The sequence below is a fragment of the Pyxicephalus adspersus genome, unplaced genomic scaffold, assembly GCF_032062135.1.
Source record: "Pyxicephalus adspersus unplaced genomic scaffold, UCB_Pads_2.0 Sca54, whole genome shotgun sequence".
Lineage (NCBI taxonomy): Eukaryota > Metazoa > Chordata > Amphibia > Anura > Pyxicephalidae > Pyxicephalus > Pyxicephalus adspersus.
In genome coordinates, this window is record NW_027317061.1 from 20,302 (window position 1) to 33,000 (window position 12,699).

Sequence of the window (12,699 nt, forward strand, 5' to 3'; positions counted from 1 at the left end):
ACTGTCACTGAGCAATACATACATACATACATGCAAATATACCTCTGACATATACCACAGCGCTGTACATGGATCAGCGGTGCACTCACATGAGTCTGAGTCATATGTCTACCAAGTTTGGCCTAAATCCCAAGGAACCCCAGTATGTAGACCATGTTTAAGATGTTTAATCTATGCCCAATATTAGGTGAAAGTTGTCCACACCAATTGTTGTTCTTTACACACCCCATATCCTCTTTCTCCTAAGGTATCGTTTTTTTTAACTTCCCCTTAGGAGACATTGATAGAATAACAGAGCACACAAGGAAGGATAACGACACAGGTTTCATTCATTAAACATACTGCCAAAACAATCATCATCATCATATTATTTGGCACATGAAGTTTCCAATATTCAAACCATTAATAAATCATAATTAAACATGCCTGAGGTATACATACCTTACATTCATTTTGTCTTTATTTAGCACCTCAAATATTTACAATGCATTAAAATACATTTATTTTCAATATTTACCAATAATTAACAACCCCTACCAGGTTACAAGAGTAAAATATGGGATGACATTATTTTTTTTTTTTTTACATGATATGATTTTGAGAAACTGATGCTTATAGTGGAACTAAACAACTAATACTGGAGTTTTTTTTTATTGTGCTATGTGCAGGTTAATGACAACAAGAGATGAAAATATACAGTATATATGAGCAGTTTAAGACAGAAAGGAGAGGGGGTGTGGGTTTTACCCCCCCCCCTTTTTTTTAAAAAAAGGGTTTTAAATCTCCTTTACACCCAAATAAGAAGGTCGTTTTTACCTTATACAAAAGGGTTGTCTACACTTTTATGTAAGGTAAAAATTTTAGTTTAGGTCCGCTTTAATCTTCCCAGGAAAGTAGCAATACCAGGAGGAAGACACCAAGGTATTATGTGCCCATTCTTATGGTTGAATACATGTGCAGACAGCGGCCGACAGACGCTATATCATGTAACTGTTCGGATATGTATGTAACAAAATAAATTTGGCTTGGTTGAGTAAAAATGTTTTTATAGAGAATTGCTCAAATAAAAAATTTAAATTTAAATAAAAAAAAAATCTAATTAATCTAAAAAAATCTTTATTTAGGTATATTAAAAACATTATTTAGTACCTTCTAGACTGTATTTTGCTATGCTGCAGTCTCCTACTGACTTTCAGATAAAGAAGGGACAATGAAAAGACCCATTTAACCCAATGTTAACCATTTTTGGGTAAACTGCTGGCAAAAACTAATATTCTGAACATGCCTTTAAAATACCTGGACCAAAAAAACAAAAATGTAATATATTGCAGCTTTCTAGTCCTTAGATGTGGTGACTGCATTCGTTTTTTGTATGATAATAGGATTGATTCACAGATTAAATTGGCTCACAGATTAAGTGGTATTTTATCGCTTGGCTGCTAATTTTGCTACCCCATGTCTCCCAGTGCTTCAACCACAGTATTAGGCTATACACATGTTAGATTTTTGTCATTGGAAAGGATTTTTCAACGACAAAAAACTGAAAAATTAATGAACGAGTGCTGTACATACAGGGCCATTCTGCTCTATGGAGAGGGGGAACAAGTGATTGGCACCCTGATGTGCTCTTTCTCCTTCACCAAGACGGATCCATGAATGACGTCAGATGGCCACTGTACACACCTCAGATTCTCGTCCGATACTAGCCCTGAGGCAAGAATTGGACGAGAATCACTCGACGTGTGTACGTAGGAATGGTAACACAAATCACCAGCCTTCTCTCCTATATCTGCAGCAGCTTTGCTAATAATGCCATCCTAAGAAGCATAGGTAGGTAAGGGAAGTAAGCCATGTACACAGATAAGTATCCACAGGGTCTAATCACTTGCTTTAAGCAGTGCCACTTTTTTGCCGCATACGGTTCCTGGTTGGCTCGGTGAACACGAGGGGCTCCTGGACTACTGTGGCAGGGTAATGCTTTCCAACAAGTTCCACTTCAAGTTTCTGTCCTTCTTTACTCAGCTCTATAGGTACATAGGCAAAAGCTAGACTTTTGTCAGTGTTGTAGCTGTAGGTCCCTGATGTAGTGTTGCCAATAACCTGAAAAAAAAAGATTTTTATATTCAATTAAAACCAAGTTTACCCAATCCATAGTCCTACTCATTAACACAATACAACAGCATTTTATTAACTCTATTTCTTTTTTTATATAGTCTGCATATCACTTTGAACACTTGAAATTTCCTTTGATCCATAAAAGCAGGCACTGAAGTTTCCAGACTGAAGTTAGAAAATCATCTTTAATTATCTTACCAATCTATCCTGCTCTAGTAGTTGGTTCTACACTGTGAACAGCATTTACCAGAGCTAGGCAGATGTGTCACATTGCCAAGTGATTCACCCTTTACCTGTCACAGCATGCTGTGTCCAACAAGGTTAAACACAATGTGAATAATGTGTGGTGGTAATAGAAAGTACATACAGTATAATCTGAGCATATTGTCCTATCTTATCTTTCAAATGTGATTTTACAAACAATCCGGCAATAACAGGTTTTCACTTATAAGAAGCCACCTTTACACTAGGTGGATAAGTAAAAGAACAATGTGATCTTCCTTAGAGAGATAGGTGGATAAGTAATTAAAAGGAAATTCATTCACTTATATAAAACCACCAAATCCAAAGATACATATAACCTTTTTCATGATAATAGGTAGTTATATCCTGGAGGCCCAGGCCTAATTGAGCACCATTAGTATGCATCAACCCATTGACTATGACTCTATGGGCTCTATTTATAATAAAGGGAAAATGATATTCCCTTAAACATTCCCTGGTGGGAATCCATTAACAGTCAGCTAGAAGATTTTAAAAATAAGGTTCAATGTTCCTCCCCTAGGTTTGCTTTCATTACCACTCCTAAGAATTTAGTTAATACCTATGTTTGTTTATTCTGTACCTCAATATCATTATAGAATCTACAAACATATTTCCATGTGGATAAATTATGATTCTGTCATCTGACTGTGACTCACTGCTACATGAATTGTTCCACTGACATTACTATGTAAATGTTCCACTGAGACCCAAAAGGTTCCTCTTGACCACACATTTATTTAAAATGCCAATAAAAATGCTATTATGAACATTATTAACCCGAAACATAAATATGATCATTTACGTGGACCAGATCTTGGAATATAATAAAATGAATAAGTGCAGCTTTTCCTGATAACATTTAGCCTGTATTTGGGGGAAAAGGATGACTTTTTGTTTGTGTACTGTAGCGAGAGGTGGTTTTTAAAGTTTTTCTGTGGGATCCTGGACCAGTATGTATCAAGAGAGAATTAGGTTGATTTTGGAGCAAATGTGCCAAATTTGCTGTCTAGGAAACTTTCAGAGAAATTTTCTTTTTTCTGTAGTGGGTGGAGGTATATGAGGGTATTGTGGTTTATTTAAATTAGGGCAAAAATGTTGCTTTTTTAGCACTTGCATTACCCTAGCAGACTCCCCCTACCATTAGAAAAATGCTTGCCCAAAATTTTCTTTATTAAAAATTTTTTGATAGATGCTGTTTATGGCACAATAACATGTGCAAGATAGGGGCTTCGATTAGCCTTCCATGGGCCTTTTTTCAAGCCCATTGCACACCTACAAAGCACCAGAAACTCCCCTAATTTTGCTTTCTGCATTTGTTTCAACAAAATAATGGAATTTTGACAAAATCTAAAAGTGAAAACCCTCATTTACAATGCACAGCATCTTGTACGAAAATGAATATAACTGTTTTGTATCTTACATACATCTGCCATGTGACACGATTATAAAATGCTGCAATCACTCATCCTGCTCTCAGTTCAGGTTTCCTCATTGTAGCAGGAAAAGATTTCCAATCCACTTCCAATGATTAAACTCTTCTCACCTTCCCACTGTGCCAGATGCTTTCATTTCCCTCAGGATCAACATTATCCGTTTCCAAGGTGAGATAGACTAGCTTCCGCCGTAGCCCGCTTGCCTTAATTTTCTGCAGCGCCTGCTTGCCAATAAAGTCGGCTTGCTGAAATCACAGGAAGGGAATGATGATAAATGACTGTGGTGCTGAACTACTATGGTGGACCAGCAGATATTTACATACATGAATATCTTCACTGCTAAAAGCCATACATAATTTACATGTTGACATGTCAGTGGTGCATTGCTAAAATAGTCAGAGCCACAATGAGATACCTAGGATACACTTACTGTATACTGTAAGTTCAAATTCACACATATATGTACAACCAATCACTAAAAGTTTATATAAGCTTTAACCTCCCTAGCGGTTCATTTCTTTCCAGTTTTAAAAGCGGTCTAATGTCTAAAAAGCGGTACATTGTTTTCTGTGAAAATTTATTTTACAGTTTAATATAATAGTATGAGTATAATAAAGTTTGAAACACAAAATCATGTAAAAATAATAAATTGAATAAACTAAAAAATCTATATATTTAAAAAAACATTTTTTTTAATTTTTTTAAATAAAATAAAAAAATACATATTACACGCATATTATTCTATATACTGTAAAATAAATGTTCTTGAAAATAATGTACTGATTTGATACATTTAAATCTAATGTATTGCATTCAATACAGATATTTTGCAGTCAATGCAATACAAATGGATTTTGAATTTCCCGCCCCGCCCGCCGGCAACATGCACACGCACCGACGTCACCGGGAACTCCCCGGTAACTCATCGGATGCAGAAGTCAGCCGGAGGAAGAAGAAAGAACACAGGGATCGCGGCAATGGACGACGCGGGACGCTGGCGGATCAGGTAAGGTTGTCTTTACTATTACCTTCCATAGGTTTACCTACCCCGAGTGTGACTCAGGGTTACCGCTTTTAGCAAGTTTTTTCTACCCCGAGTTAAATATGGTAATATCTTTAAATCCTAAGCTTTCATTAAAATAATATTTTGTAAGCCTGCAAAGAAGTTCCTTGTGCAGTCTCCTGCACCATCACCCTGTCACAAGGGCTTTTGATGGAGACTACAGGTGGTTGTTTTAGTGCTCTGTAGGCAGGCATTATTTACTATTGTCACCATCAGAAAACCTGATCCTAGAAATGTGATGCAGTTAATAATGAAATGCATGTATGTAGACAGGAAGTGGTTACAAAAATCTGAAAGGATCAGCAGTACTGAGACACAGCAAAGGATGAAAAAATGAGTGATAATCTCACCTGTGTGCTGCTTCTTCTTACACTTTTTGGGGGAGGAAACCTGTAGGGGCCCATTCACACTGCAGCTGTGTCCTCTGATTTTAAAACCCACATGTGCCTCATGTTCATTGAAATGGGCTGCCCAATGCACCACATTTCACATGAAGGGTTGCTCTGCAGTACATTGGCAAGGTGCGTTTGAGATGTCAAGCACCAACGCAAGTCTTGTGAGCTCCTATGCGTTTTGTTATTGCACCCCATTAGTAGGTATGAGCCTTTAATAAAGTGCATCACAGAAAGACCAGTCCCCCCCCCCCCCCCCCCCCCCCCCCCCCCCCCCCCCACCATCAAACCGGCCTTAGATGTGAGAATGAGCTGTACGAACCTTGGGCCTTGATGGACAGAAATACAAATCTTTTTATAGATAAAACTCTCACATTTATATATTTAGCTGTTTTTGTCAGCTGAGTTCTTTCTTTGGCTTTAATCCTTTAGGTCAGCTGTTAGGACTTTTCCTGCTCCTGACCCTTGGATTGTATACTGCCTGGAACAACACTTGGATACTTCGTCTGGAGGACTGATCACCTGCGTATGACCTTTGGTTTGTATTATGGATTTGCCTTTGTAAGAACCTTGTGCTGCTTTATTTTTTGGGCTCCTGGTCTTCTGCCAGTCCTTCCCCACACACCATCCTTTGTGCTCTAATTCCTGGGGGCTGCTGTATGCTGGGAAACACAACAGATCTCCCGAGGATGAGCAGGAGCTGCCATTGGGGAAGACTGCGGCGTTAGATTGGGGGGACTGGTGTGAGTGCTGGACCAGGGCCTTACAACAGCACTGAGAAACAATCATATTTGTACAATTTGCTGGGGTGACTATATTACAAGCATCTTTTTTTAGTAGTCCTTTACATATTAGAGATAACTGGAAAAAAACTAATAAAAAGCTAATACAATAAAGATGATAAAGAATGATACAATACAATAAAGATGATGAAATAAATAAAGTCTGAAGTAAGAAAGTCAGTAGTTGTCAGAACAAACCTATCAGATTCCCTCTTTTCAAAAAAAAAAAAAATGAAAATTGAAATATTGTATATGGTCTCTATGAGCACAAATTCTACTGTCACTTCTTCTCTTCAGATATAATGATTGTGGCGCTGCTGTCCAGACATATTATCATACTTAACGGCAATAGTCATTTACGGATAAACATTTTTTTCACTTACCTTGTTTAACTTTATGAAATATTGTAGCCCAGCCTCCAGTGGATTTGTGTCACAGTTCATCTTACCAAAATATAATAGGTATGATTAGTACAACTTGCTGATATACTAATGATATATATATAAAATACAGTATATATAATAAATAAATAATAAATAATCATAAATATCATAATTGTGTTGGGCAATGGAGAAAAAACAGTTGCTTATACCTCCCAGGCACTCTCTGAGAGATTTCAGTGTTTGAGATCCCATACATACAATCATCTATCCTCTACGGCTGTCTTTTATTTCACTGTATAGAGACTGTATTACCTATACGTAGAATAAATATAAATAATCACACAGTTCGTTGCCTATTGGATGATGCCCACATTATTATTATTAATAAACTAAATGTTTATATAGCGCCAACAAATTACACAGCGCTTTGCAATAAATAGGGATACAGAGGAGGTTTAATGGGTTCCTTGTTCATATTTTGCACTGAGGTTCAGATAGGGTCAGACTTGGGACCTTAAGCCCACCATAACACATTGCTTTCCTGGAATTTGGCATATTTTTTATGTAATGCAGCAGGTGCCATGGACCCACCAGAGAGCTAAAATAATAATGGAGACCCTAATTGTTAACACATATGACTGAGGAATGTTTTTTTCAAGTCCTCCTGTGTCACAGTTGACTTGGGAATTTCCAATAGAAATACTGGCAATCTAATGTAAAGTCAGGAGCAAGCCAGCCAAATCTTATAGCTAGCAGGTTTTTTTAGGAAGGCAAGGAAAACAAGCTACTATTCCCTGGATTGGGAAATGCAAACACAGATATTAGTTCTGTTTTTTTTTTAAATATTTCTTTATTGGCAGTAAGTAAAATACAAATAAACTTTTACAGTAAGCAGCATTGTATATATACTTCTTCTGCCCTTTCACCATTTTCCAAGTTTCCAAACAAAAAAGTCAGATCAACAAGATTAACAGTATATAACCAATAACAAAACATAACAGATGGGTAATGCACATGAATCAGTTACTTAAATCAGTTACTCCAGAAATATCAGTAGTCGGACGCCTCATTCCAATACATCTTTGCAAAATACCTACAGATTTCAAAGATGGGATATAAATACAGTAGCTACAAATAATCATCCAGCCTTAAATCCCCAATACCTAACTAACTACATTTAGTCAGATAGGTGTTAAGATGGGTGTCGTACCAAACCGTATGTCGAAAGAGCTCAATAATATCATTGAGCTGGGTGGGTGATAAAGTGTGTCGTAAATATTTCATCCAAGTATTAAAAAACTTTTGTGGATGGGTATCACTATGCTGAGTGGCTTCGGTTTTTATCAATGATCATTATAGCCTGGAATATTGTAAAAATTGCGAGGTGGTGGGGGGAAAGGGTTCTATCCAATGTTTCATTATACATTTCTTAGCCTCTAAAAGGCAAAGATGCCCAAATTTAGAAACTGAAGGTTGTGTGAAATAGATGTTCATGGAAGCATCATGAAAGAGGGCCAAATGTGGTCGTATCTGTCTAGCCTGCCCTGTAACTACGTGCATAAAATCAAAAACTTTTTTCCAAAAGCGGAAAATAACAGGGCAGTTCCATAGGGCGTGCTCCAAAGGAGCTTTATTGTAGGCACATTTAGGACATGCAGTAAGTCTAGAGGCAAATGCACTGGGTTTGACAGGTACGTCAAAAGCATAATATGCTCTATAGACTATTTTAAAATGAACCTCCCTCCATTGTTCGCTGATCACTACCTTGCGGACACACTCCCAACTAGTCTCCAAAAGATCCAGGTTATCTGAGGGGGAGAGGTCCAAAAAGTAAGCCCATTTCAGTACAAAGGATTTTATTACAGGGGTGGTAACAGTACTCTCCATTAAACGAGGATAAAGCTGAGATATGGAGTGTTTAGCAGAGGCTTCACCCAAGAGAAGTGTGACAATTGGTGGCAATGATAAATTAGAGCAAAGGGCAGTGGAGCCAAAGAAGGTGGTTTTAACCTGTAAATATTATATAAAGTGATGTGACGGTAGTGCGTAGATGAGTCAAAGCATATCGAATGGAAGAGGCCAATGGGAATCATCTAACATTTGTCCCAAACATCTAAGACCTCTATCATCCCACATTTCAAATGCCTTGTAAACAAGGCCCTGAGGAAAGCATGGTGTAGATCGCAAGGGGGTAGCAGTAGTGGGTCCAGTATGACACCCAAATAACTTTTTTATTTCCCTCCAAGCCGCCAACGTGTCTCACAACAAAAGATTACTTTCGAATTCTCGAGAGACAAGTGAAAACGGGGTATTTAAGAGTCGCAAGAGGGAGTAGGGCCGCACTAATAAAGACTCCAAATTTGTCATTGTATAATAGCTAGTATTATGCCACCAGTCCTTTATATGTCTGAGTATACAGGCTAGGTTGTACTTTCTTAAATCAGGAAGGCCCACACCTAAGATAATTTTATTCTAGAAATACGGGGGGTTTACCTTGCCAAATAAATGGAGTGAAAGCCGAGTGGAGTTTTTGGACAAAACTTTTGGCAATGTCTGCATAGGATACAGCAATTATGCAACGGTTATCATCTTGATAGGATGACAGCGACCCATCAATGATAAAGGTAGAGTCTTCCACCGCTTTAGCTCCTCTAGAATTTTAGTTATGAGTGAGGCATAATGCAGGTTGTACAAATCTGGAGTAAAGCGTGATATTTTAAATACCAAGTATATGACATAGGATTTAGGTAGCTTAAGTCCTAATGTCTCTGCACAAGCTAATAGTTCCTTAGATGGGGCCAGGGAGAGGCCCAGTAATTCACTTTTTGTATAGTTAATTTTAAATCCTGAGAAGACACCAAAACATGTGATGTGTTGGATGATTTTAGGCAGATCTTTAACCGGGTCATTGAGAAATAGCATAATGTCATCTGCAAACATAGCAATACTAATATGTTTACCCCTTATCTTCATTCTCTCATATATTTTTAGATCTCCAAAAGATCTAGCTGGAGGTTCAATGGCCAGATTAAAAAGGAGGGGAGTCAACGGGCAACCCTGTCTTGTGCCCCTGCCCAGCGGAAACACTGGTGAAGATACTCCTGCTACATGTACCTGGGCTCTTGTACTTGAATACATGGATTTAAATGAATTTGCAATATGGCCTTTGAATCCAAATTTCTCCAAAAACATGTGCAACCATGGCCATTCCACACTGTCAAAAGCTTTCTCAGCATCTAAAGCCAAGAGAGCTGACAACACCGGAGAAGATCTATCCAACCTAGCCTGTTCCAGAACCAAAAGCACCCTTCGAATATTATATGTGGTGGATTTTCCAAGAATAAATCCCGTCTGTGCAGGACTGACCTATCGGGGGAGGATGGTAGCCAAGCAGTCTGCTAAGATCTTGGAGAATAGTTTAACATCCTTATTCAACAAAGAAATAGGATGATAGGAGCCAGGATCTCATGGAACCTTATACTGTTTTGGAAGAACTTTATTGAACGCTAGACGTCCAGAGTCTAGATAGGAGGCGTGAGAGTACATGGGGTTATAGTTATATAGTGATGTCAATGATGGCGTAACCTCATTGATCAAGATTTTGTAAAACTTAGACGGAAAACCATCTGGAACAGGTGCCTTAATGTTACCTGAGCTCTTGATAGCCCTTAGCACTTCCTCTTCTGTTATTGAATTATTCAAATAGCTCAGTTCCTTCTCAGTTAACTGTGGAAGACCTAAACGGTCCAAAAAAGCTTTCCCCTGAGCAAAATTTGTGTTTTGAGATGTATATAAAGCGTCACAGTAAGAAGCAAAAATAGTAGCTATATCCTTGGGCGATTTATGAACTACCCGGTACCTGTCCCTTATAGCTGTAATTCGGGGGGGGGGGGGAAAGCCTTTTGCAAGATTGGCCAGTAGTTTCCCAGTTTTATTGCCATATCCGAAAAACTCCACCTCACGGTAAGAGCGAATAGTGGCATTGTACTGACCAATCCAGAAGTCACAAGACTTTTTCGATTGCATCCAGGACTCCTTATCAGGTAAGGACAGTGAGAATTTATATACCAAGTAGGCCTGTCTAGTGGTGGAGCAAGCAGCACAATATCTGCGTAAGATTTCTTTTTTAGTTGAGGTACCATATGCCAATATTTTACCACGGATAACTACTTTGGCTGTTTCCCAATACAGGTGAGGATTGTTTTTATGTATCGCATTGTGGTAGTCATAATCATGCCACCTGTCACGGTCCCTTCCGTGACTGAAGTTAGAGGATCTGTGAGACAAGCTGCACGTGAGGTTATCTGACAGTCTCTTTGTTTTTACTTGTTTCTGTGTTGTTGTTTGTAATGACCACACCTCTCCTCTCAGCTACAGCTGGCGAGCATTACTGCTCCTCCGTTTAGTCTGGCCTCACACTTCATACTGTGCGGTTGACATTCACTGCTGGGATGTGAAGAGCTGGTGTGTTGTCCTCTCCAGAGTTCCTGCTTATCCATTTTCTATTTAGGATAAGTTGTACTGCTCTTGGTGTTTTGTTGTTCTCTTGTGCTTGTTGTTACTAGGCCTCAGGGAGTCGCTGGTTCTTTCATCAGGGAATGAACCAGTAGTCTCAAACCCTGTCACTATTCCTAGGGCAATTCAGGGCAACTAGGGCCTAGGTTCCGGTGTATGAATATTCCCACCTTCAGGGGGTATTCATACTGAGAGGAGTCAGGGCTAGGTAAGGGGGTCCGTAGGTGGTGACCGTTTCCCTCTCCCTAGCCTTTGAAGGCCTAGTTCCTTGTCCTTATCCTTCTGTTTTCCTTCTGGTGTTCCTCCCCTCCCCCTTATCCGTGACACCACCAGTACTGTAACGGGTGTTGAAACTTTTCATCTTTAACCAAATAGGCAGAAACCGCCATATAAACTCGGTTTTGTGAAGAAAACCATTTGTCAGAGTCACAGAGACTGGGGCGTGATCCGAGATCACAAGGGGATGGATAATAGCAGAATCAATCTTAAACAGTAAATCATCAGGGAGCAAAATAGTATGCAATCTAGACATGGATGAATGAACCTGTGATATATGTGTAAAGTCCTTTTCCAAGGGATGAAGATGCCTCCAGGAATCTGTCAGACCAGTCCCTGTAATAAAGGAGAGAAACACTTTATCATTGGCGGTCGTATGGCCCTGCTTGGGTGGCGGTGGGATCCTATCCTCCACAGAACTGGTTACTGCATTGAAATCACCAGCTACAATTAAAGGCACTTTGGGAAGGGTTTTCACTGTAGCAAGCAGATTTTTATAGAACTGCTGATTATCCGAATTAGGACCATAGACCTCTAGGAAAGTTAGTGTGTGGGCTTGGAATTGGACCGTCATGGATGCCCATCTGCCTTCAGAAACATCACAGGATTTTGAGATTGTGGAGTGTTGAAGCTTCTTGTGTAAAAGAATGAGCACTCCAGCTTTGCAGCCTGTGGCTGAAGCCCCCGACACCTCTCCCACCCAATCTCTAGCCATTAAATGAAAGTCGGATGCCAAGAGGTGGGTCTCCTGAAGAATGGCTACATCTATTTGCAATTCTTTTAAATAGCGTAGAATAGTGGTGCGCTTGTTGGGGGATCTCAGTGCCTTAACATTCCAGGATCCAATTTTCATCACGGGGGTTGATGGGGGAAAAGAACTAAAATTTTTGGAATTATGTATAGGAGCAGCCTCATGTTGTCGTCCCAACCGAGCAGCGGCACAGGTTAAAGGATTCCTTCCATACATGAAGAAATCTGCAGATGTACAATCAGAATGGATGCAGCAATGAGGCGTCCGTTGACATTAACGTAGTAGGCATACTCAGAAGCAGAACAAACTAAAAACATGGTTGTCCCATATTATAGTACTATTAAGCAACTTCCTTTTTTCCCAATGTGGGGTACAAAAACAGCATAAACGGCATAAAACAGAATCAGGCGCAGATGAATTTTCAACCTTCCGTTTTTGCCATCTCCATGCATTGCATTGAAGAGGAGAAAATCACACATAGGCAGTGTGAGCAAGGAAAGAAACAAAAGAGACCACCAGCTCCATCTAGTGGACAACAAATGCTTAACTAATGAAACATGGGCTCCTTGCACTTAAGATCTTGGGGACCTGGGACTTGATGATTGAGCAGATTGTTGCCTGGGTGGTGTAGCACCCGGGGTGGAGGAGAGTGTGGAGTGAGACAAAGCTTTCACCATCTCTGCAGGGGATCTGTAAATATCTCGGCTTCCTGGTCTGGAATAAAG

General features: G+C 39.4%; 1 protein-coding gene across 1 annotated transcript; it reads right to left on the reverse strand.

Moving 5' to 3' along the window:
- Positions 1 to 442: 442 nt before the first annotated feature.
- Positions 443 to 7,099, reverse strand: LOC140344826 (dimethylglycine dehydrogenase, mitochondrial-like). Its single transcript, XM_072432032.1, has 3 exons — positions 6,433 to 7,099; positions 3,923 to 4,057; positions 443 to 2,100 (listed from the first exon to the last, which is right to left on the reverse strand). Exons 1-3 carry the CDS (start codon positions 6,490 to 6,492, stop codon positions 1,891 to 1,893), a joined length of 405 nt encoding a protein of 134 aa, XP_072288133.1. The 5' UTR covers positions 6,493 to 7,099; the 3' UTR covers positions 443 to 1,890.
- Between the last annotated feature and the right edge of the window lie 5,600 nt (positions 7,100 to 12,699).